Genomic DNA, 21,435 nt, shown 5'->3' on the forward strand with positions numbered 1-21,435 from the left:
GCCTATAAACATTATCTAACTGAAAAGGAAAAGGGCATCCCAGAACTCAACTTGTCTGCTGTTATTGAAAGGAAAAGGGCATCCCAGAAAGACCTCTGAGAATCAGTACGAATCTTTATTATCCTCTATTTCTTTTAGGGCAGAAACAGACATAGTTAATTTCCTAGTGCATTAACACCCTTTGAAAAAAATATAATTTAGCTCACAGCAACATGTAAATTAATACTTTAAAGCATAAAAGAAAGAAAAATTAGAGAGAAGAGAAAAACATCAATATATATGGGGAAAACCTTTTCAGGTAAAAAACCCCACTCTCCAAAGCAGCGAACCAATGTATTAACCTGCCACATATAAGTTACAATACATTTGCGGGCTCATATAGCCTTAACATGGAGACTACATCTTGCTCTTCTATGGAGAAACACAACCAGTATAACAGCTCTGTAACAATCACCGTGTCCTCCTTCTACAATGAATAATACAACAAATATTCGACAATATATAAGCTAGGTGCCAAAGAAAGCAACTCCATCTTCAACAAAACAAAAATAATTAATATCCAGAAACATCCTCCATGATTGTTGAAGCATAAACTTTCGATGAGATAGGTATCTGAAAACACAGTCTAACTCTATAATTCTTCCCAACAGTATAGCAAATCAGCTGAAAAGTGCATCTCTGTATATAATAACCCTGAGTACTCAACTTGACTCAACATGCCTGCTGCTGTAACCATCCAACCACTCGAAAGGATATGTCAAGAAGAAATCAGTTATTGAGTTCTTACTGGGATTGTTTTTATTTCAACATCCTAAAAGTAGGATAATCAATATGCACCAAAATAATTAATATCCAAAAACATCCTCCATGATTGTTGAAGCATAAACGTTCGATGAGATAGGTATCTGAAAACACAGTCTAACTCTATAATTCTTCCCAACAGTATAGCAAATCAGCTGAAAAGTGCATCTCTGTATATAACCCTGAGTACTCAACTTGCCTGCTGCTGTAACCATCCAACCACTCGAAAGAATATGTCAAGAAGAAATCAGTTATTGAGTTCTTACTGGGATTTTTAAGGTAGTTAATATCCAAAAACATCCTCCATGATTGTTGAAGCATAAACTTTCGATGAGATAGGTATCTGAAAACACAGTCTACTCTATAATGCTTCCCAACAGTATAGCAAATCAGCTGAAAAGTGCATCTCTGTATATAACCCTGAGTACTCAACTTGCCTGCTGCTGTAACTATCCAACCACTCCAAAGAATATGCCAAGAAGAAATCAGTTATTGAGTTCTTACTGGGATTTTTAAGGTACTCCAGGGATGCATGTTATCAGACTGATTCTCGTCCCCTAAGCCTCAAATGATCTGAAAGCCTATAAGCATTATCTAACTGAAAAGTACACCTCCATGACTCAACTTGTCTGCTGTTATAACCAGTTCAACATCTCTCATCAACATTCTCTCGAACCACTTCTTTAGTGCTCCCTTATCACAGGCATGGGCAAGCAACATTCCTGAAAATTACAAGTTCCAATTTGAGGTAAAATTATATTTAAGTCATGAAGAAAAATTATACTCGACTTCCTATTTCAACAAAATCATTATCTAATAACTCTATCAGTAAGCAGTAACTGATATTAATTTTGTACTCCTAGACAACAATTCAACCTGAAATATAAAGTGAATTTGCTAATGAATAGTAGTAACATAAGAATCAATATAGGATGAATTACTAAGTTTTGCTTGAAGAAAATGACAATCTTGGAAACTGGTAAAGATTCATGGAAAGTTTCAAAAAGTACTTGCCTAGTAGAAAGATTCATGGATTTTTTAATCAGGATTGCCCTGCTCCACTTGTTTGATAGGTTGGTTTGATAGGTTGTTTAAGTGTGTTCCATATTCAGTTCATTTTTGCATTTGTTTTATCTGTGATTACTTTGGGAACATAACATATGCTTGGGAGTGTTGAAGCATTATTTAACTGAAAAGTACACCTCCATGACTCAACTTGTCTGCTGTTATAACTTATAACCAGTTCGACATCTCTCATCAGCATTCTCTGAAACCACTTTTAAAGTGCTTGTTATATCCAGTTCGACATCTCTCATCAACATTCTCTCTAACCACTTCTAAAGTGCTCCCTTGTCACAGGCTTGGGCAAGCAACTGTCCTGAAAATTACAGTGTGCCAATTTGAGGTAAAATTATATTTAAGTCATTAAGTAAAATTATACTCAACTTCCTATTTCCACAAAATCATTATCTAACTCTAGCCAGTAAGCAGTAAATGCTATTAATTTTGTACTCCTAGACAACAATTCAGCCTGAAATAAAGTGAATTTGCTAATGAATAGTAAAATAAGAATCAATAGAGAATGAATCATAACTGAAATGTACGCCTCCAATTCAACATCTCTTATCAACATTCTCTCTAACCACTTCTAAAGTGCTCCCTTGTCACAGGCTTGTGCAAGCAACTGTCCTGAAAATTACAGAGTGCCAATTTGAGGTGAAATTATATTTAAGTCATTAAGTAAAATTATACTCGACTTCCTATTTCCACAAAATCATTATCTAACTCTAACCAGTAAGCAGTAAATGCTATTAATTTTGTACTCCTAGACAACAATTCAGCCTGAAATATAAAGTGAATTTGCTAATGAATAGTAAAATAAGAATCAATAGAGAATGAATCATAACTCTCGAACCACTTAAGTGCACCCTTATCAGAGGCTTGGGCAAGCAACAGTCCTGAAAATTACAAAGTGCCAATTTGAGATAACATTATACTCGACTTCCTATTTCCACAAAATCATTATCTAACTCTAAAATCAGTAAACAGTAAAATGTTTTTAATTTTGTCTCCTAGACAACAATTCAGCCTGAAATATAAAGTGAATTTGCTAATGAATAGTAACATAAGAATCAATAGAGAATGAATCACTGAGTGTTGCTTAATAGAAAATGACAATCTTGAAAACTGATAAAGATTCATGGAAAGTTTCAAAAAGTATTTGCCTTGAAGAAACATATCAACCTTAAGAGGCATAAATTCACGGAATTGTAAGCCATACTCAGTTCATTTCCACATTTGATTTTATCTGTGATTGCTTTGGGAACATATACTTGGGAGTGTTCATCATATGCTTCGTTCATCATATTGCCTGATTATAAGGTTGCTATTTTAAAGTCTATTTTTTAAGTTACCAGTTCGGGTTCGGGATCGGGTTCGGAGATGCGAACCTGGTTCATGGGTTCAGGAAATTTAAAGAAATACATTTAATAGTATGCTACTTCATCATTGATCAATGCCAAATGCGGAATAGGATTATTGGCCTCAAAAAGGCAAAAAAAATAGTTTTAAAATATAAAAAGTCACTTTTGGGTGACTGACTGGCCCAGCCCGTGGGTTCGCCTGGGTTCGCCCTGGGTCTGGCCAGGGTTCACCATTTTGGCTGTGGGTTCACCTTGGCGAATACACAGCCAAAATGGTGAACCCTGGCCGGACCCAGGGCGAGAGGGTCTGGTCAGAGGGTTCACCTTGGCGAATACACAGCCAAAATGGTGAACCCTGGCCAGACCCAGGGCGAGAGGGTCTGGTCAAAGGGTCCCCTTGCAACCCTTTAGTTGATGAAGGAGATTAGAAAGAAACCCTTTAGCAAAGCAACGATCTCAACGAGCCCTATGACCATTTTTCAAGGAAAAAATTGCTCTTACCAAGACACATAGGCCATTCAAGAGGGATAGGCCATTCAAGAGGGTCGGAGGGTCCCCTTGCAATCTTCATAGTCTCAAAGAACCCTTTATCAAAGCAACAATCTCAAAGAACCCTTTTTGCAAAGCAACAATCTCAAAGAGCCCTATAACCAGTTTTAAAGGAAAAAATTGCTCCTACCAAGACACATAGGCCATTCAAGAGGGTCGGTTGCAATCTTCATAGTTCATGATGGAGATTAGAAAGAAACCCTTTAGCAAAGCAACAATCTCAAAGAACCCTTTAGCAAAGCAACAATCTCAAAGAGCCCTATAACCATTTTTCAAGGAAAAAAATTGCTCTTACCAAGACACATACCCACTTTTTGAACACATCAATGCTTGAACAAGTGCCAAAAAATTTCCCAACTACCAAATTTCTAAACCTAGTAGTATCAATAACAGAGTCTAGGATAGGGATTAGAAGATTCATGTCATCCACCTAGCAATGAGGAGGATTGAGCAAGAGAGGAGGACATTATCAAACCAACAAGTTTTGGCTCAAAAGGAATGTCCTCCAACACAACCTGACCATCCAACACAACTTCCAAACAAGTAGCCACAAAGACCCCAACAACATACCCCAATGTTGCTATGCAAGTGCTTCCCACTTAGGGATTAGAAGATTCATGTCATCCACCTAGCGGTGAGGAGGACATCATCAAACCAACAAGTTTTGGCTCAAAAGGAATGTCCTCCAACACAACCTGACCATCCAACATAACTTCACAAAGACCCCAACAACATACCCCAATGTTGCTATGCAAGTGCTTCCCACTTAGGGATTAGAAGATTCATGTCATCCACCTAGCAGTGAGGAGGATTGAGCAAGAGGAGCACATCATCAAACCAACAAGTTTTGGCTCAAAAGGAATGTCCTCCAACACAACCTGACCATCCAACATAACTTCACAAAGACCCCAACAACATACCCCAATGTTGCTATGCAAGTGCTTCCCACGCATCCATTTCAAATTTCCTTGTTCTAAACCAGGCCTATACACAAGAACATTCCCATTATTTGTGACATACACAATGACTCAAGCAAATGGGAGGGCCAAAAGAACCAACAAAACCCAACAACTAACCCTAGCCCAATGTATAGCAAGTGCTTCCCATGTATCCATTTCAATTTTTTTTACTCCAAGAACAAGAAGACTCATATGGAGAGGAGAGCATCAATGACCAAAGGCATAGAGATCCCCAAACTTGGTTGAAGAGCAACGACAATAAGAACATGACAACAAAATCATCATATATTGCAACAAGAATATCCCCAACTGTAGAGATATAAACAATGACCAAAGCAAATAATGGCCCAAAAAAGAAAACATCCGCATGCAAACAAGCCCAACCTCAAAACATTGCAAATGAACCCCATCAACGAGAGCACCATCACTTGAAGGGTTTGTAGAGAGGAAAAACCCTCACAAAGCCCATTGAAGGAACCTATGAGCAACAAATGAATCAATTTTACCAAAGCAAATGGTGCTCGAAAGAAACTTCAAATACATGCTTCCAAATTGTGGCCAAAAGAACCAACATTAGATACATGGTTCCAAATAAGGAGCCATAGAGACCCCAAAAACCAACCCAATGCATAGAAAGTGCTTCCCTGGTTGCCAATGCATAGCAAGTGTTGCCCATGCATCCATTTCAATATTCCTAACTTCAAGAACAAGAGACTCGGTCTCATTAGGAGAGAAGAGCATCAATGACCAAAGCAAATGGTGGCCCAAAAGAACTAGTAACCACAACCTCAAAACATTACAAATGAACCCCATCAAGGTAATGTCCCCTTTTGGGAGGACCCTAGATCTTGCCCTAAAATCACAAATTACATTAAAATAAGAAATGTAAGATATTTAGGGATCATACCTTTACCAATAAAATGTCTTTATCAAGATAAATCTGGTTGAGATCCTACAACCATGTTAGATAATATTGGAAATATAATTTATAAGACCGAGAGTGGATATATTCATCACACTAAGCCCAAGAGTGGATATATCATCCCCCTTGGCGCCAAGTGGTAGGCACATTGGACATCCATCATGGGGTCATGGAGTGGGAGGAATGCTCATCTATACCCTCCCTATTGTTGTCACCACATCTATATTCATTTTTTGTATTCAATCACAATAGGGTTTGAATGAGGGAAAATGATAGGTTGGCCTGAAGCAATCCTCACACTAAGCCCAAGAGCAGACATATCATCCCCCTTGGCCCCAAGTGACAAGCACATTCGACATCCATCATGGGGTGGTCTACCTAGTTCATCTTGTTATGACTGAAAAGGAAATCGCAATAGGGTGCCTGAAAACCCTCCTATCTTACCCTCTTACCCTCTTGGCCCCAAGTGCCAAGCACATTGGACATCCAGCATGGGGTGGCCTACTTAGATGGTGATCTCCTTGCATTTCCTCCTCTCCTCCACATGAGAGCTTGTCGGGTTATAGATAAATTAATGATTTAGAATATGAATTTCGCATTATCACACAAAAATTACTACTTCTATTATTGCAGGTTATATATATTTCAGACTGCTGTAGCGATTTACACAGATCTGACTTAATACTGCTTCCTGCTAATCACTGCTTTTTGGATAAGCACTTCTGCTCCTTGGTTCAATGCCTATAAGTATATACTATGGCTGTGTAGTAACTAATTGTTGTATTATTTAATTTTCTGTCTCATATTTAGGATGATCGCTGCTTTTAATATATTATTGTTTCTGCACGTTGTTTACTGCTTTTACGATTTATCTCTGATTATATCTGCTGTTAGATCCTCCAATATTTCATTCCCATACAATTTATCTCTGATACCCTTTCATTTGGAAGAAATGTATCCTTTCAAAGTAAGGTCAGAAATTTATCTCTGATTTTATTAATTTTTATTTTATTTTATTTTTCTCAATTTTATTAGTCATTACTTCTTCCTTTCATTGGTGGGCCCTTAAAGAGGTCGGCCTCCCTTGATTTTTTATTTTGTTTTTGTTAATATCATGACACAGCTTGTCATCTGTTTTTGGGTGAGGACATGACAATCAACCGGAACACCATCATTTGAAAGGTTTGTAGGGAAGAAAAAACCCCTAAAAAGCCCCTTTTGCTGACCAAATAATCCACAACCATCAATCACCTTTGCAACTGAAGTAACCTATGAGCCCCTACTATAATCTATCAATGTATTCCTTGCATGTTTATGTAAGTACTGATTTGAATAAAAATGATCTGGTCTTTGTTCTTTATCTGCAATTTACATTTTCTATAAATTCTCAATGTCCCTCCCCCTATCACATTAACATAAGATATTTTCTTTAGTATTGTCTGCAATGTAAGTCCAAATTTATTAAATCACAACCGTCTCTTGATATTGCAATTTACATTTTCTATAAATTCTCAGTGTCCCTCCCCCTGTCACATTAACATAAGATATTTTCTTTTGTCTTTATTTGCAATGTAAGTCCAAATTTATTAAATCACAACCGTCTCTTGATATTGCAATTTGTCTTTTTCTATAACCTTCTAAATACACCCATCACACTAACATAATGATTAGATATTTTCTTTGCTCTTTTTCTGCAATGTAATCCGTATGTACATCACAAGCTTTTGATATTGCAATTTACCTTTTCAGTAATTAATGCATCCGTCACATTCATGCATGATATGTTCTTAGCTCTTTTTCTGAAACATAAATCCTTATATAAATCACAAGTCTCTCGTGATTCCTTCCAACTATCAACGCACCCCTTGCATATTCATGTACAAATGTTAATTTGAATCAAAAAGATGCTTTTTGCTCTTTCTTTGCAATATAAAGCCTTATATAAATCACAATTTTAAATTTAGACCTACAACTTCCTATCAATATACCTGTCATGTTCATGTACAATGTGTTCTTTGCTACTTTTCTGCAATACAGTTCCATATGTACATACATTACAAGTCTCTAATTATTGCTATTTACATTTTCCATGGTTTCCTATCGATGTACCCGTTCCCATATTCATGTACAGGTGCTAATTTAAATCAGAAAGATATTCTTTACTTTTTTTCCGCAATATAAATCCTTTCCTACATCAGAAGTCTCTCGTGATATTGCTATTTACATTTTCTAAAACTTCCTATTAACGAGGATGTGATGCTCATGTTCAAATGTTAATTTGAATCAAAAAGATATTCTTTGCTCTTTTTGAGCAAAATATATTGCAATTCACAATCTCTCAAGGGTGATTCCCTTTATGTATATTAGGAACAGATGCATATCAGAAAATCAGACGGATGCGCATTTTACGTCTGCAAATGAAAATAGCATACTACTGATTACAGGTGATTTTAAACTTCTCAACCTTCAAAAAGTGGTTGTGATTGTGTCCTTCTCTGTTAGGTCTGGATCTGATCAATTGGATCGGGATTTTAACTTGTTCATATTCCTATTTTATAATTAAAAGTTTAGATCAAAAGTACTTATATTTTTTAAGACTTGATATTTTCTGAACCTAGCTATTTCCTCTCAATATCCTATTGGATCAGGATTTATTCCTATTTTAAAATTAAAAATGCCAGGCCAGGGGGTTTGCCAGGCCAGGGGGTTGGTCATCACCACCTGCCATGGGTTAGATTAGCAATATGCTACAAACCCAACAAAAACACATTAAAAAAACTAAAATATAAGATGAAATAAATTGAATTTAAGATTTTTTGCAAACAACACACATTTAACAATTATAATTATGTCAATCTCTCATGAGAAAAAGAAAAAAATGTGCTTATATTATTATTGGCATATAAATATTGAAAATTCAGAAAATATCAAAATTTGACAGCAACTAGAGGAAGAAACTGCATTTAAAAATCTTGCTAGCATATACATAGATACAGCAAACCTGTTTTGACTCACAAACTATTGCTCTTCATATAAACCTCTTTTTGCCTGAGAAAAAAATGGCCTCATCTTGCTCTTCTTCATCAAAGCTGTTCTTGGTTGAGAGAATGCCACTCTCTAATGTCTACAAAATTGTCCTTTTTCTCTTAGCAAATAAGTTGTGCTAAAATGATGAGCTGATAACTCACTATCAATTTCAAACTCATACTGGCTGTGGAAAATGATATTTGCTCGGCCTCTACTTCCTTTTACCTCACTCTCAAGTTTGTACTGGCTGTGAATATGGACTAACTCTCACTCAACAAGGAAGATTGCTCTCAATCACTGTAAAAATGACCTTTACAAACTCTGTCCGGGTTCAAGATGCTTCCCTTACCCCAAAATTTAAAATATCAAATAAGCACCCACAGAAGCTTCTAAAGACACCAAAGCATAAATAATCAAGATAGGTTTTGTTACGAAAATCCCTAAGAAAAGCCGGTATGTTTAATTACAGGAGAACTAGAATGCTGTAAATGTGGAAAGAACATTAGCATAAAAAGAGACATATTACTCAGTAGAGAATCAATCAAATAATTTAACCTGAAAAGGGCATGTGACATTGAATACACACCTATTTATTTCTGTAGTGCAAAATATCATCATTTTAAAAATATGGCAGAATTACATAAGACACAATAAAAGAAAGTAACATCACCTCCTCCATACTCCATCTGGTGTAGCAGCTGCTTAGCGAATGTGAGTAAGAAACTTGTTGAATGCATCAGCTGGCTCTTTGCTCTTAGTCCTCTTTAAGGTATCAGGAGTTCCGAACACCTGCCAAAACCTTAGTGTCTCATCTCCAGCAGCTGATGCAACTGTATAGCCATCTGGACTCTGTAAACAGAAAGCAGGAATATGAGTTCACATTTGAATATTCAAATTAGGCTTGCATACACAAATGTATTGCATCCACGTATCAATAACAACCCTACCTCTGCAAGATGCAGTACTCTCGAAGTATGCCCTGTCAGCTCTGCAATTTTCACCATTGAGGGGTATTTCCACAAGGTCAATTGGTTTTGGCTAAACCCATGGGAACTGAGTAGCTCGCGCTCATGCTTATTCCACAACAATGCACAAACTTGAGAGTTGGTGTCAATTGTATTCAGGCATGCTCCTGTATGAGTGTTCCAGAACTTAATACACTTGTCTGCACTACCTCCACCAGATGCCAATAGATTGCTTTGGAAGGGGCACCATGACAAGGCTTTAACTGCAGCTCGATGCTCATGTAACCTATGAAGGTACCGAGTTGCACCATTAGAGGATGACATGCTTCTGTCCCAAATATGCAGTAGGTTGTCATTCCCTCCACTTGCAAGCTGTTGGCCAGAAAGAGACCATTTCAATCCACAAACCTCCTGCTCATGGCCTCTGAATGTTTGAACAATGGAATCACGGATACGGACATCATGATTATTTATTAAACCATCTAGAGAACCAGTTGTAAGAATGTGACCATTCCAAGAAAGGGAACCTACACGCGCAGTATGACCTTTCAAAGCTCTTAACTACACAAGTTCAGAAAAAAAAACATAATCAATAAGTTTGTATTTAATACAGTCTAGAAAATGAACTAATTAGTGTCTTTTTATTTTCATTCACCTGTTTATTACTTGAAGAATCCCATAGCTGTACAACAGAATTTGTCAACCCAACAGCAATATGTCTACCATCATTTGCCCAATTAACACTAGTAATGGGACCGACATCATCATCAACGGTTAACAGCTCAGAAGTAGTGCTTTGAGTGGCATCCCATAAGTAAACTGTATTTGTAAGGGCGATGGATAAAACATTGCTGATACTCCAATCCAGCAGATTCAAATAATAATCATCTACAAGATCTGGGGCATCCAAAGTTCTCTCTGAAGACTACAAACAACCAGTTAACAGTTAATTAAAGCAATGTCAATACCAAGAAACCATATAATAGTTAGTTAAAGCAATGTCAATATCAAGAAACTAAACATTTATTAAGCTAGTCTTTGAAAGGTCTGATCTCCTACACATTAAATATTATGCAACCGAATTGATCAGAACCTTGCAGAGATAGGAGTATTTGTTCAATTCTCAGAAATCAGAAAAAAACTTAACAGTAAGTTCTTCATGACAGTATCTCTTGTACAGACAGACTGACTTTTACTAACAAAGAAAAAATCAAAAGACAAATTTCAACCTACCCTTGAAGGATATTATAAAATTTATATGTACCTAACACTCTAGATGAATGAGCAAGCCGATTCCAAAGCCAAAATCTACTATACCAAAGTAGAAATCCAAGCTCCAAAGGCCAACCTGTATGGGGTAGACCCACAGGCCCTGTCAGTAGCCTAGGTAAACCCAGCAGAAAACCCAGGTCAAAGAGAAAAAAAGAAAAAAAATTATGATTAAAAGACATAGGATAATAAAATAAACCTAAAAGTGACTTCTAGGTCACTAAAAAACATAAAACAAGAGAAAAACTACATCGAATGTACAAGGGAAAACCCCACAGGACCTAGGCAATACAAATGTTAAACACTAGTAAACCCAATAAGTTCCATGGGCAAGCACTGGTGAACCTGGACAAACCCGCAGCAAAAAGCAAAAAACGGCTCTTTAATGAAATCAAAACCTAGCCTGACCCTTAGCCCTTAAAATTGACTTATAAGTTACAGCACACAAAACAAAAGGAAGACACATTCTTGCCTCTCATTCCTCACCCATCCAGAACTTTGTTTCAACTCATTCCTCAGGGCTGCAAGTTTTCTACACTTAACATTGAATTATCACTTACCAGCTGTGTTTACTATTTGATTTTATACATTTCATGCAAACTCTAGTTATTCTTATATATTTTTGCTGATGCACATAATGAAAAGTTTTCTGGGATTCAAAAGCTAACAGAAAAACGCATGCACATAATGAAGAGTTCTTGAGATTCGTGAGAGGACTCAGTGTACAGAATATAGGCAGAGACCCAGACCCAATAAACTCAAGGAACAAACTGATCTTCAAACATCCTATAAATTTGAGCAAGACAGTAGGGACATTAAACCCTATGCCCCAAACGACATGAGGCATGGCTAATTCATTATTAGTGACATTAAATGTGCAATGAAGACCTAAACCATAAAGCCATAAAGCAAAAAACTAATCCCAATTTGACTGAAGAAGTTGTTAAGACTCTTAGGCCAACCTGAGATAAGATTCACTGAATACTTCATAGCTTGTAAGTCTATCAAAAACCCAATCTAGGAAGAGAACCAAGCTTAATCCCAATATCAGCTAAGACGTCATTGAGACTCAGACTCTAACGCCAGCATGACTCAACAACTTTGAAAACAGAGACTCAAACCTTAGATCCAGAACCAAATACCTGATCCAGCTAATTTTCAAATATCCTACAAACAGACAAGATGCATAGTTTGGTCTTTAATCCAGGGACCCACATAGAATTTATCTGATTTTCACACACCTTAAAATCTGAATGCACTAAAAGCCATGGTCAATCAAAGCAATCTCAACAGTGATCCAAAAGAAACCCCTTATCTTTAAAACCAATTAGCTAGAACATTTGTCCAATCTTCAAGGAGCCCTAAGATGAACTAACTAGGTAGTTTATCCAATCTAACTAAGTGTAACAAATAATTAGAGCACTTACTTGAGGTATGTAACGGCGATGTTTGGTGGATTTGAGCACAGAACCAGTAGAAGCACATTCTGAAAAGAGACCTTGGAAACTCTCCTGACGAACAGGGGCTTTTTCTTTGAAGGTCAGGATTCTAGATTTTTTGCAGCCTACATTACTGTCCTCCAACAAGCTTGCTGCAAGCTCCTTCTTGTATGTTTCCTTGGATGGAGTATCACCTGCATTGTTCTCCTTCTCCTTTTCAGTTAACAGATATCGAGCAACATCAAAATCCATAGAGCCCCTGTGGGCAATGAATCGATCACTCTGCAATGCCAAAAAATCATTTAAATATACAGATCAAAGCCAAAATATTTACATTAAACCCACAATAGAGTAAATCACATCACAGGATATATGTATTACAATGGCAATGCAAAATATAAACACATTTATCCCAATGCAAAATATAAAAATTGAAATAATGCAATACACAAGGCATAAACGAAAATCCCAATACATGGACAGAAACCCCAATGTAGAATATACATCAAAACCCTAATACAGAATACTTCAACATTAGAATATGCATCAGAACCTCAAAACAGAATGTATATGTTATATCCCCAAGGCCCAAATAGAGGATTCGTATACAGAAGCCCTTATAGGTTAAAAACATTAAATACCCAATATTCAAAAAATAATAGACATAAATATTCCAATACAGAATAGATACGCATAAACCCCAAAAGATGAATAAATACACCAGAATCCCAATACAGAACATTTGAAGTAAAACCTCAACGCAGAATATAAGTACCTAAACCCCAATGAAGAATAAAAACAATCTAAATATCATTGGCCAACATATAAACATTTACCAAACCCCAATACATAATGTGGACACTAGAACCCTCGTTACAGATTAAATATATCAGAACCCTTTACCAATTATACGTACCAAAACCTTTTAATGCAAAATATACATCAACCAAAACCTCAATACACAATGCAGACACTAAGAATCTATTATAAATTATGAATACCAAAACATTAAAAACAATCTAAATATCATTGACCAAGATATAAACATTTACCAAACCCCAATACATAATGTGGATACTACAACCCTCGTTACGGATTAAATATACCAAAACCCTTCACCGATTATATGTACCAAAACCTTTTAATGCAGAATATACATTAAGCAAAACCTCAATACACAATGCAGACACTAAAAATCCATTACAAATTATGTATACCAAAAACAAGTCCTCAGTACATGACATGTATTCAGAACCCGAATTAAGAATACCAAGTTAAAAACTTAATACAACATAACGTATTGATGGGAATACATACATTCTGCCTTCCGATTGTGAGATGTTCTTGCAGAGGGAGCCTGATCCTGGATTGCCTCCTGACGCTCATCGGGTGAGGAGATTCGTAGGCCATTTCTAGATAAAGAAACCTGTACTACAAAAGAAGGAAGAAACATACACAAAAAACAAAGAATACAGGGAAAATACTACAAAGAAAACACTCAGAAACGTTAGAATTTTTTTCTTAAAAACTACAGTACATAAAAATATGGGTACTTAATTTGCTCGCCACAGTTATCAAAACTATGATCACCACAATTATCAGAAATTTGTTCGCCAATACAAGATATCAGATCGCCAATTGCCGAAGCCAATGAAGATAGTGAAAGCCTGTAAATTGCAGATTTCAAATATCTGTTAGACCACAGCAATGTATGAAGGAATAAATCAATGGGAAGAAATGGAGAATACAAATTCAAATATATATTTTGTGGCCCCCAACGGTCAGAAACACAACGGACATTATTTTATTGGAGTATATTGGCTTTGTGCCCTATTATTAGCTGGCTTTTATTGCCAATTACCGTTCAGGTAATCTATGCTTTTTTATGCGGAGTTACGTCGGCTTAGGGCTTTTGGTCTTATCGAATATTTTTAATGCTTTTGAAAAAACAACATTGATGATGAATGTAATGGTGAAATATTTATATTTTATTTTATTTTTTTATTTGTATTTATTTTTATGGGAATGTGTTAATATAGTAGTTTATCAATCTCTAGAATATTTTTGTATTAAGTTTGATTTGTAATTCATCTTTATTTATCTTTATTTTGTTTTGTTTTGTTTGTACTAATCTATATAGATTTACTAGAGGAAGTGTATCAATAATGGTTATAACTAACTTGCTTCTCACATCTACAAATTCTAAACGGTACATCAGATTGTAAACAGTACATCAAATTTCGATGATCTTTTTTATTGTCTTCATATGCGACTTAACTGCTTATAGCTAGTGTTCGGGATTCTGGGTAGTAACGACGCGTGTCGTGGGATTAGTTATGCGCAAAAGCGTCAAAAAGTACACATTTCAAAGTGTCACCTAATACCTACTTAAAGATGTTCCAATAATTGTCCACTTAAAATTGTCAATACTTGTGGACAAATGTCCCAGTAGTTGTGCACAAATGTCACAGTAGTGGTGCACAAATGGGCCAATTATGGACCAAAAAAGCTAAAAAGTGATCGGTTATAGATACATGTGAAACTTATTAATGAGATTTTCATTATCATTTTTTTGGCTACTTTAAAATTAGTGATTGGGGGGTTGAGTGCACAAGGAATGCACTGCTATTGGAACACAATCCACTACTAGTGTTCTTCCCCTATATATTTATTTTTTATTCCTCTACTTTCACTCTTATTTGCATGAATTCAAAAATATTGCTCCCTACCTCAAGATCAACACTTTTCTAGTCCTCAAAATCATTTTTGAGTGGCTCGAAATTGATCCAAGTCAATCTCAAGGAGCATGTGAATGATCGTAGAATCCCAAAGCTTCAATTTTGAATTTAAACATTTATTGTCCCCCTTCTGCAAGTCATTATGAGCCAAAATAGCACATGTTTCATATGTCATGGTGATATGTCATAGTACTTAAGGACAATCGCTCTGCACTTTATTTCATAAGGTAAAAGAAGGACAAAAAGAATAATTAGAGCACACTTCAATTCTAGAAGGTAATAAATGAATCAAGCATGCATTGTCATTATATAGGCTAGATGCATGTTTGTAAACGTTATCTTTGATTTTTCCCATCATTATTAATTTGATCCACCAAGGGGTTAGACCTATTAGATCTTATTCAACTATTGACTGAGGAAGCTCCTCAACAACATTTTTAGACAATATGGACCATTAGTTTCAAATATTTCAAAGGCAAAGGCAAATAGGTATTTGTATACACCTAAAAATGGTCTGAAGATAGTTAATTAAATACTCAATTATTTAATTAATCCCCCTTCCCAATTAATTGAATTCACAAGCAATTTGATTAATTTCTCTATTCATCTACTAGTAAATAAATCTACATGATTGATTTATATAGTTCATTTCATAAACCCCTTTGATTAATTAATCTAAATTAATTAATCCTCCCCCCATCTAAAGTCGTTCTTATAATCGCATAATTAGTTAAAACAAATCAAATCATGATTTGTTGATATTAATTATCTTTTTCAAATATTTGAATTTCTAAATTCAAATGAGCACATGGCTCCTAACTTTTAACCACCTAACCTAACCATCACCTAACCTAACCCATTCTATCTAATCCTAGGGTCCAACTAACCCTATCCTCTTGCACATCCTAACCTCTTTTATCCTAACCTATTATGGGTTGGATATTCTCCCCTTGAGACACATGGCACTTTTGCCACATGTCTCCTCCCTTGGACACTTGCCCTCTCATGAGCAAGACTCCTTGACACTTGTCACCACAGAGATGACAAGTGTCCCTTCCTCCAACCTCTTCTCCAACTTGCTCAATCTTGACCCTTGATATCTTCATATCAAATCTGGACCGTTGATTCCTGTCACCTCAGCTTTGGCCTTGGATTCCCTATAAATACCTCTAATTTTGGAGCAATAAGGATCCCTTGCATTCCTAGTTTTTGCATTGTTATTACAGGCATTTTACATCGTATCATCTAACATTAATTATTAATTAGATTAATGATAGTTCATTTTCATATTAATCTAGTTTCATTTTATCAATCATGTAGCTTGAATAGATCATTCTAGCTAAATCATTCATCAATCATCATGCATTTCATACAATTTACACATTCAATCATGAAGTAGCTACTCAACTCTTGAGTTGCCACTTTGGAGGTCATTGCTCCACTGAGAGCCAACAATTCTACAACCTTCAAGGTCCTCAAGGATAGAGGAAGATGGGACATTTGAAAGGAGGCTATGGGTTTGCGTCTTTAATTTAGATCTTGTATTTGCTTCCTACTTATGTTTTTTTTGTCTCATCTATGTGTATGCTTGTTTCATTTAACCACATCTTTAGCATCACATTAATTGGCGCCCATCGTGGAATCTAGCCCCTTTGATCTTTAACATGTTTGCTTGCAGAAAATCTCATTGACAGGTTGATTAGCTCTTTCGGTGTGCAAATTAGCTCTCTCGGGCTCCCAATTAGCGTTCTTGGTCTCCATTGTAGTGTCTCAGCACCTCAAATGGCATTTATGGGAGATTTTTCAACTCATTTTTTATGTTTTTCCATACTTTAGCGTTTTCAGTCTATACCTTAGTGTTTCTAGTATGTCTTGTAGCATTTTTGGTCTATATGACAACGTTCTCGGTTGGTTTAGCAGTGTTCTTGGTCCATTTAGCAACGTTCTCGGTCAATTCTGCAACATTTTTGGTGTTCAGAATAACGTTTTTGGTTAATTGGATAGCGTTATTGGTCCATTTGATAGTGTTCTTGGTCAATTTGATAGCGTTTACAGTTTTTCATGGATTTTTCTATTGTTGTATTCTACATTTCTTATTTCTGCTTCTGGACTGTCGTTTTCCTAAATCTAAGTTGTGGTTTGTTGGTTTTGTAGGTACTTATTTCACTGTGAAAGACCAGAGTCATAAACCATTTCGCCATCAAAGATTACAATATAAACTACTAACTATGTTTGCACTCACGGGATTTTGCACTTATTTTTGATAAATTAGACACATAGACTAATTACAATGAAATGAACAAACATATCTTATGGTTGTTTTTATGATAGGCAAGTATGCTCTCACCTTTCTTAGGTGATCAGAAAGCTAGACTCATCTTTTCTTTTCAATAGTGCCTATATTTAGCAGGTATGCCCTCCCAAGGAGCCTATAAGGACGAAGCCATTAAGGTCAATGAGAGGGAAATGACCCAAGGGGGAATGGCTAACACCAAGTACTCCAACCCACTATAAAATTAACATGATTTGATGAAAATCAAGTCAATGGCAGTGCTTGGGAATTGCTCTCCTTCGTACCTTCGGGTATATCAAACCTTGGTTTTCAAGGTTGGGAGACCTCTTAATTGAGTTTATACCCCAACACATCGAACGTATCCCTTACTAGTTCCAATTATAATTAGAAGTTACCTGATTTACCTCGGAACATTATTAGATTCTTAGTGCATGGAGGCCTGAGGGGGAAGAATCTCTCCTTAAGACACTCGCCATATGTCCCTCTTGAGCATATGTGCAAACAACCCTTTTGAGACCTTATTGCTAGGCTCATAATGGGATTCCACTAGCTCTCGCAAAGGTAAAAACACGAGCACCCTTTAGGGGGTGACAAGGTTGTGTGAGCTGATAGGGTACCAAGTGTTGGTTAAGAACTAAAAATGAATCCAATCTCCTTAGGATAGACTGAATGATGTGTTTTCAATTGTTCAAAACCCGTGAAAACTTGGGCTTTCTTTAAAACTTCTTGAACATACACTTTGTGTCCTTTGGGACAAAAATGCAATCTGAATTTTCTGTTTGTAAGTCAGGTCAAGATATCATCCATTGAAATACAACCAAAATTGCACACTCAAACTTCAAATTGTCAAATTTATAAGTTTCATAGCAGATTAGCTCTCACAATCCAAACAGTAGCTCTTTCAGTCCAAGCAGTTGCTCTTTTAGTCCAAATAGTAGCTCTTTCGGTCCAAACAGTCGCTCTTTCGGTCCAAACAGTCGCTCTTTCAATCCAAACAGTCGCTCTTTTTGTTTAAACAGTAGCTCTAACGGTCCAAATAGTAGCTCTCACAGTCCAAATAGTAGCTTTCTCAATCCAAATGGTATCTCTCATGGTCCAAACAGTAGCTCTCATGGTCCAAAGGTTAGTTCTCTTGGTATGAATGTTAGCTTTCTCATATTTCAACATTAAGTCTCCAAGGGTGAGCTTGCTAGGTAAAAACATCAATTTTATCAGTCTACACATCAACTCTTGGAGTCAAAACAACCATTGTCTAAGTTACAACATCATTATTTTAAACAACATAGTTTATGGTCTAAACATTAGAGTTTCTAGTCCAAACAACATCTCTCTTGGTCTCAACACCAAATTTTCTGGTCTAACCAGTAGATTTTATGGTCTAAACCACAAAGTTTCTAGTCCAAACAAAATCTCTCTTAGCCTAAATAATAGAGTTCCTAGTCTAAACAACAAAGTTCTTGGTCTAAACAGTATCAATTTTGGTCTAATTGTCAGCTCTCTTGGTCTAAATGTCAGCTCTCTTGGTCTAGGCAACAACTCTTTTGGATTGAATGTCAAATTGCTCATGTTTCAACACTAGGTCTCCTAGTTTGCACTTGCTAGGTCTAAATATCAGTTATCTGAGTCTGAGAATCAAAAAGTTGGATCAAAATAACGATCTCCTAAGTTCAAACACCAAATTTGTTGAGTTTAAACATCACTGTTTTGAACTTTAGAGTCACTGCATTGCATAATAGCATTTTTGGTCTATCCCTCAGCATTCCTGGTCATTTTGTCAGCGTTTCTAGTCAATATAGCAACATTTCTAGTATGTTCCTCAGCATTTTTGGTCAATTTGTCAACGTTTCTGGTAAGTATAGTATTGTTTCTGGTCTGTTCCTTAGCATTCTTGGTCACCTTCTCAGGTCACTCAGTCTGGTTATCTTCTATCAAAATAGATTCAAAGCTAGACACACTAAGGTTCTCAAGTATTCATCTCCAACAAGTTCAAGATCTAACATCTCAAAGTGCATCATCACATTTTTCTTTCATAAATTGATCATTCAAACATAGTTTCTCATCAGAATCTATCATCATTTATCATGAAACTACAATGCTTGATCAAATTAACCTCATTCTCTATCATAGGATATATCATTCCTATTGAACGTGGTCATATCAAAAATCACAAAAGTTGCACTCCATAACTAAGATTGAAAAACTTGCAAACTGGCAAATACTTGAATGACCATTTCGTGTCTTATCAATCTATCATATTTACTTCAACAATTGATCACTTATTATGAAACATTATAGAAATTTGAAACCTCGCAAAACATTTAGAACACGTGTATTCTCGTTTTAAGTAGGGCTCAAAGACGAAAGATCGAAGAAACATAAATAGAAACACTTGAAATGGTTGAAGATCACGAGGAAATGACACACGAAAAATGAAATACAGGAAGAAGAGATAATTGATCAACACATTAGAGAAATCAAGCAAGATCCTAAATTTGAAAAATTCAAGGAGAAAATATTGGAGGGCGAAAAAGAAAAATACTTCTTAATGTTAGCAAAATTTGGTGCTAAACTTCCCCAAGATTTTGACGTGAACAATTTAAGACAAAGGGGGGGATCAAGTGACACTTGCGGTGACAATGAGAAAAATGATGAAATTTTCAGTCGCAAAAAGGATGGCACAAGAATTCCTGATAATACACGAACTCATGAGGACACACAAAGAACTAATGATGATAAAAGAATGAATCGTGATGATACAAGAAGAGATCATGATCACACAAGAACTCATGATGATACAAGGAGAAATCGTGTTGATAATCCTCTTTTATCTCTCACATAGAAAATACAAACTCTACAAATGCAAATTCATCATATACAAAGAGAAACCACTAAGAAGTATTCGCTTCAAGAAATTTGCCCTTACCCATTCGACAAAAATCTAAACATGATACCATTTCCTACAGGTTGTGAAACTCCTAGGTATGATAAATATAATGGAAGCACTGATCCCCAAGATCATATACGAGATTCTTGCATGATGAGTATGGAGTTTGCACATGAGGATACATACCTGGTGAGATTATTTCCAAAGAGCTTAAGTGGACTAGCTATGGAATGGTTCTCCAAACTTCCACCTCGAATTAGATCATTCGCAGAATTGGTGGATAAGTTTGTTTCACAATACTCTTACAACATACAATATGATGTCAGAATGATAGACCTATGTAATACTAAACAAAAGAGTGGAGAACCTTTCATGGCATTTCTACAGAGATGGAGATGGTTAGCTTCATGATATCCTCGTATGGTGCCAGAATACAAGAAAATGGACATATTCATCGACAAGCTAAATGATCAAATGAGTTATAATCTAAAAATGCAATGTCATCAAAGTTTTGAAAAGATGATTGATAATGGAATCAGGATGGAGGAAGCCATGATAAAGAAGGGCGAGTTGAAGCTATGCAAAGGAGTTAATCCTCCTAACAACAATACTAGAAACAACAACAATGATAAGCCCAAATTTTGGAATAGAAATCAAAATGTTGTCTATGATGGGATAGTGGATAATAATAATGTAAAACCAAAGCAACTGGTTTTCAATTTATCCAATCACTCAGCTGCAGTGCAACAGAACAACAATCACCAAAAATCAATTTTCAACAATTTCTTTCAGAGGAAATTTACAAATAATGGTGAGCCACTTGGGTCAGCATTAAAGACACTTCTCGCAAACAAGTTGATTACCTTGCCAGAAGCAAGAAACTTTGAACCCAAGGTAAAACCTTCTTGGTGGAACAGCAACCATTATTGTGATTTCCATCGAAACAAAGGACACCAAGCAAATGCTTGTCAACAGTTAAAACATGTCATCCAAGATTTGATTGATAATGGAGTGATAACTGTGGATGGACATACGACAAACGAATCTCACACAACTTTCAAAACTTCGCTTCCTAACTATGAGAAGGGTGAATCATCAACAGTGCATAACGGTAAAGGTAAAGCAAAGGTGAACTATACTCATGCATATGACAATGTGGTAAATGT

The 21,435-nt window shown here is 36.1% G+C and overlaps 1 protein-coding gene across 5 annotated transcripts; it reads right to left on the minus strand.

Annotated features, from left to right (window-relative positions):
- Nucleotides 1-257: 257 nt before the first annotated feature.
- LOC131042766 (cell division cycle 20.2, cofactor of APC complex) lies at nucleotides 258-14,164 on the minus strand. Of its 5 annotated transcripts, none has more exons than XR_009105306.2 (8): nucleotides 13,672-14,164; nucleotides 12,343-12,636; nucleotides 10,302-10,571; nucleotides 9,629-10,207; nucleotides 9,352-9,530; nucleotides 2,709-2,759; nucleotides 2,396-2,490; nucleotides 1,816-2,174 (listed from the first exon to the last, which is right to left on the minus strand). XR_009105306.2 is itself a non-coding variant. In XM_057976082.2 (6 exons), exons 1-5 carry the CDS (start codon nucleotides 13,762-13,764, stop codon nucleotides 9,384-9,386), a joined length of 1,383 nt encoding a protein of 460 aa, XP_057832065.2. In that variant the 5' UTR covers nucleotides 13,765-14,164; the 3' UTR covers nucleotides 258-1,523; nucleotides 9,352-9,383. The 5 variants fall into 5 exon arrangements, 2 of the variants coding, with proteins under 2 accessions (XP_057832065.2, XP_057832066.2); XR_009105304.2 differs by having other exon boundaries at nucleotides 1,816-2,179; XR_009105305.2 differs by lacking the exon at nucleotides 2,709-2,759 and having other exon boundaries at nucleotides 1,816-2,179.
- Nucleotides 14,165-21,435: the final 7,271 nt, after the last annotated feature.

The sequence above is a fragment of the Cryptomeria japonica genome, chromosome 10, assembly GCF_030272615.1.
Source record: "Cryptomeria japonica chromosome 10, Sugi_1.0, whole genome shotgun sequence".
Taxonomy (NCBI): domain Eukaryota; kingdom Viridiplantae; phylum Streptophyta; class Pinopsida; order Cupressales; family Cupressaceae; genus Cryptomeria; species Cryptomeria japonica.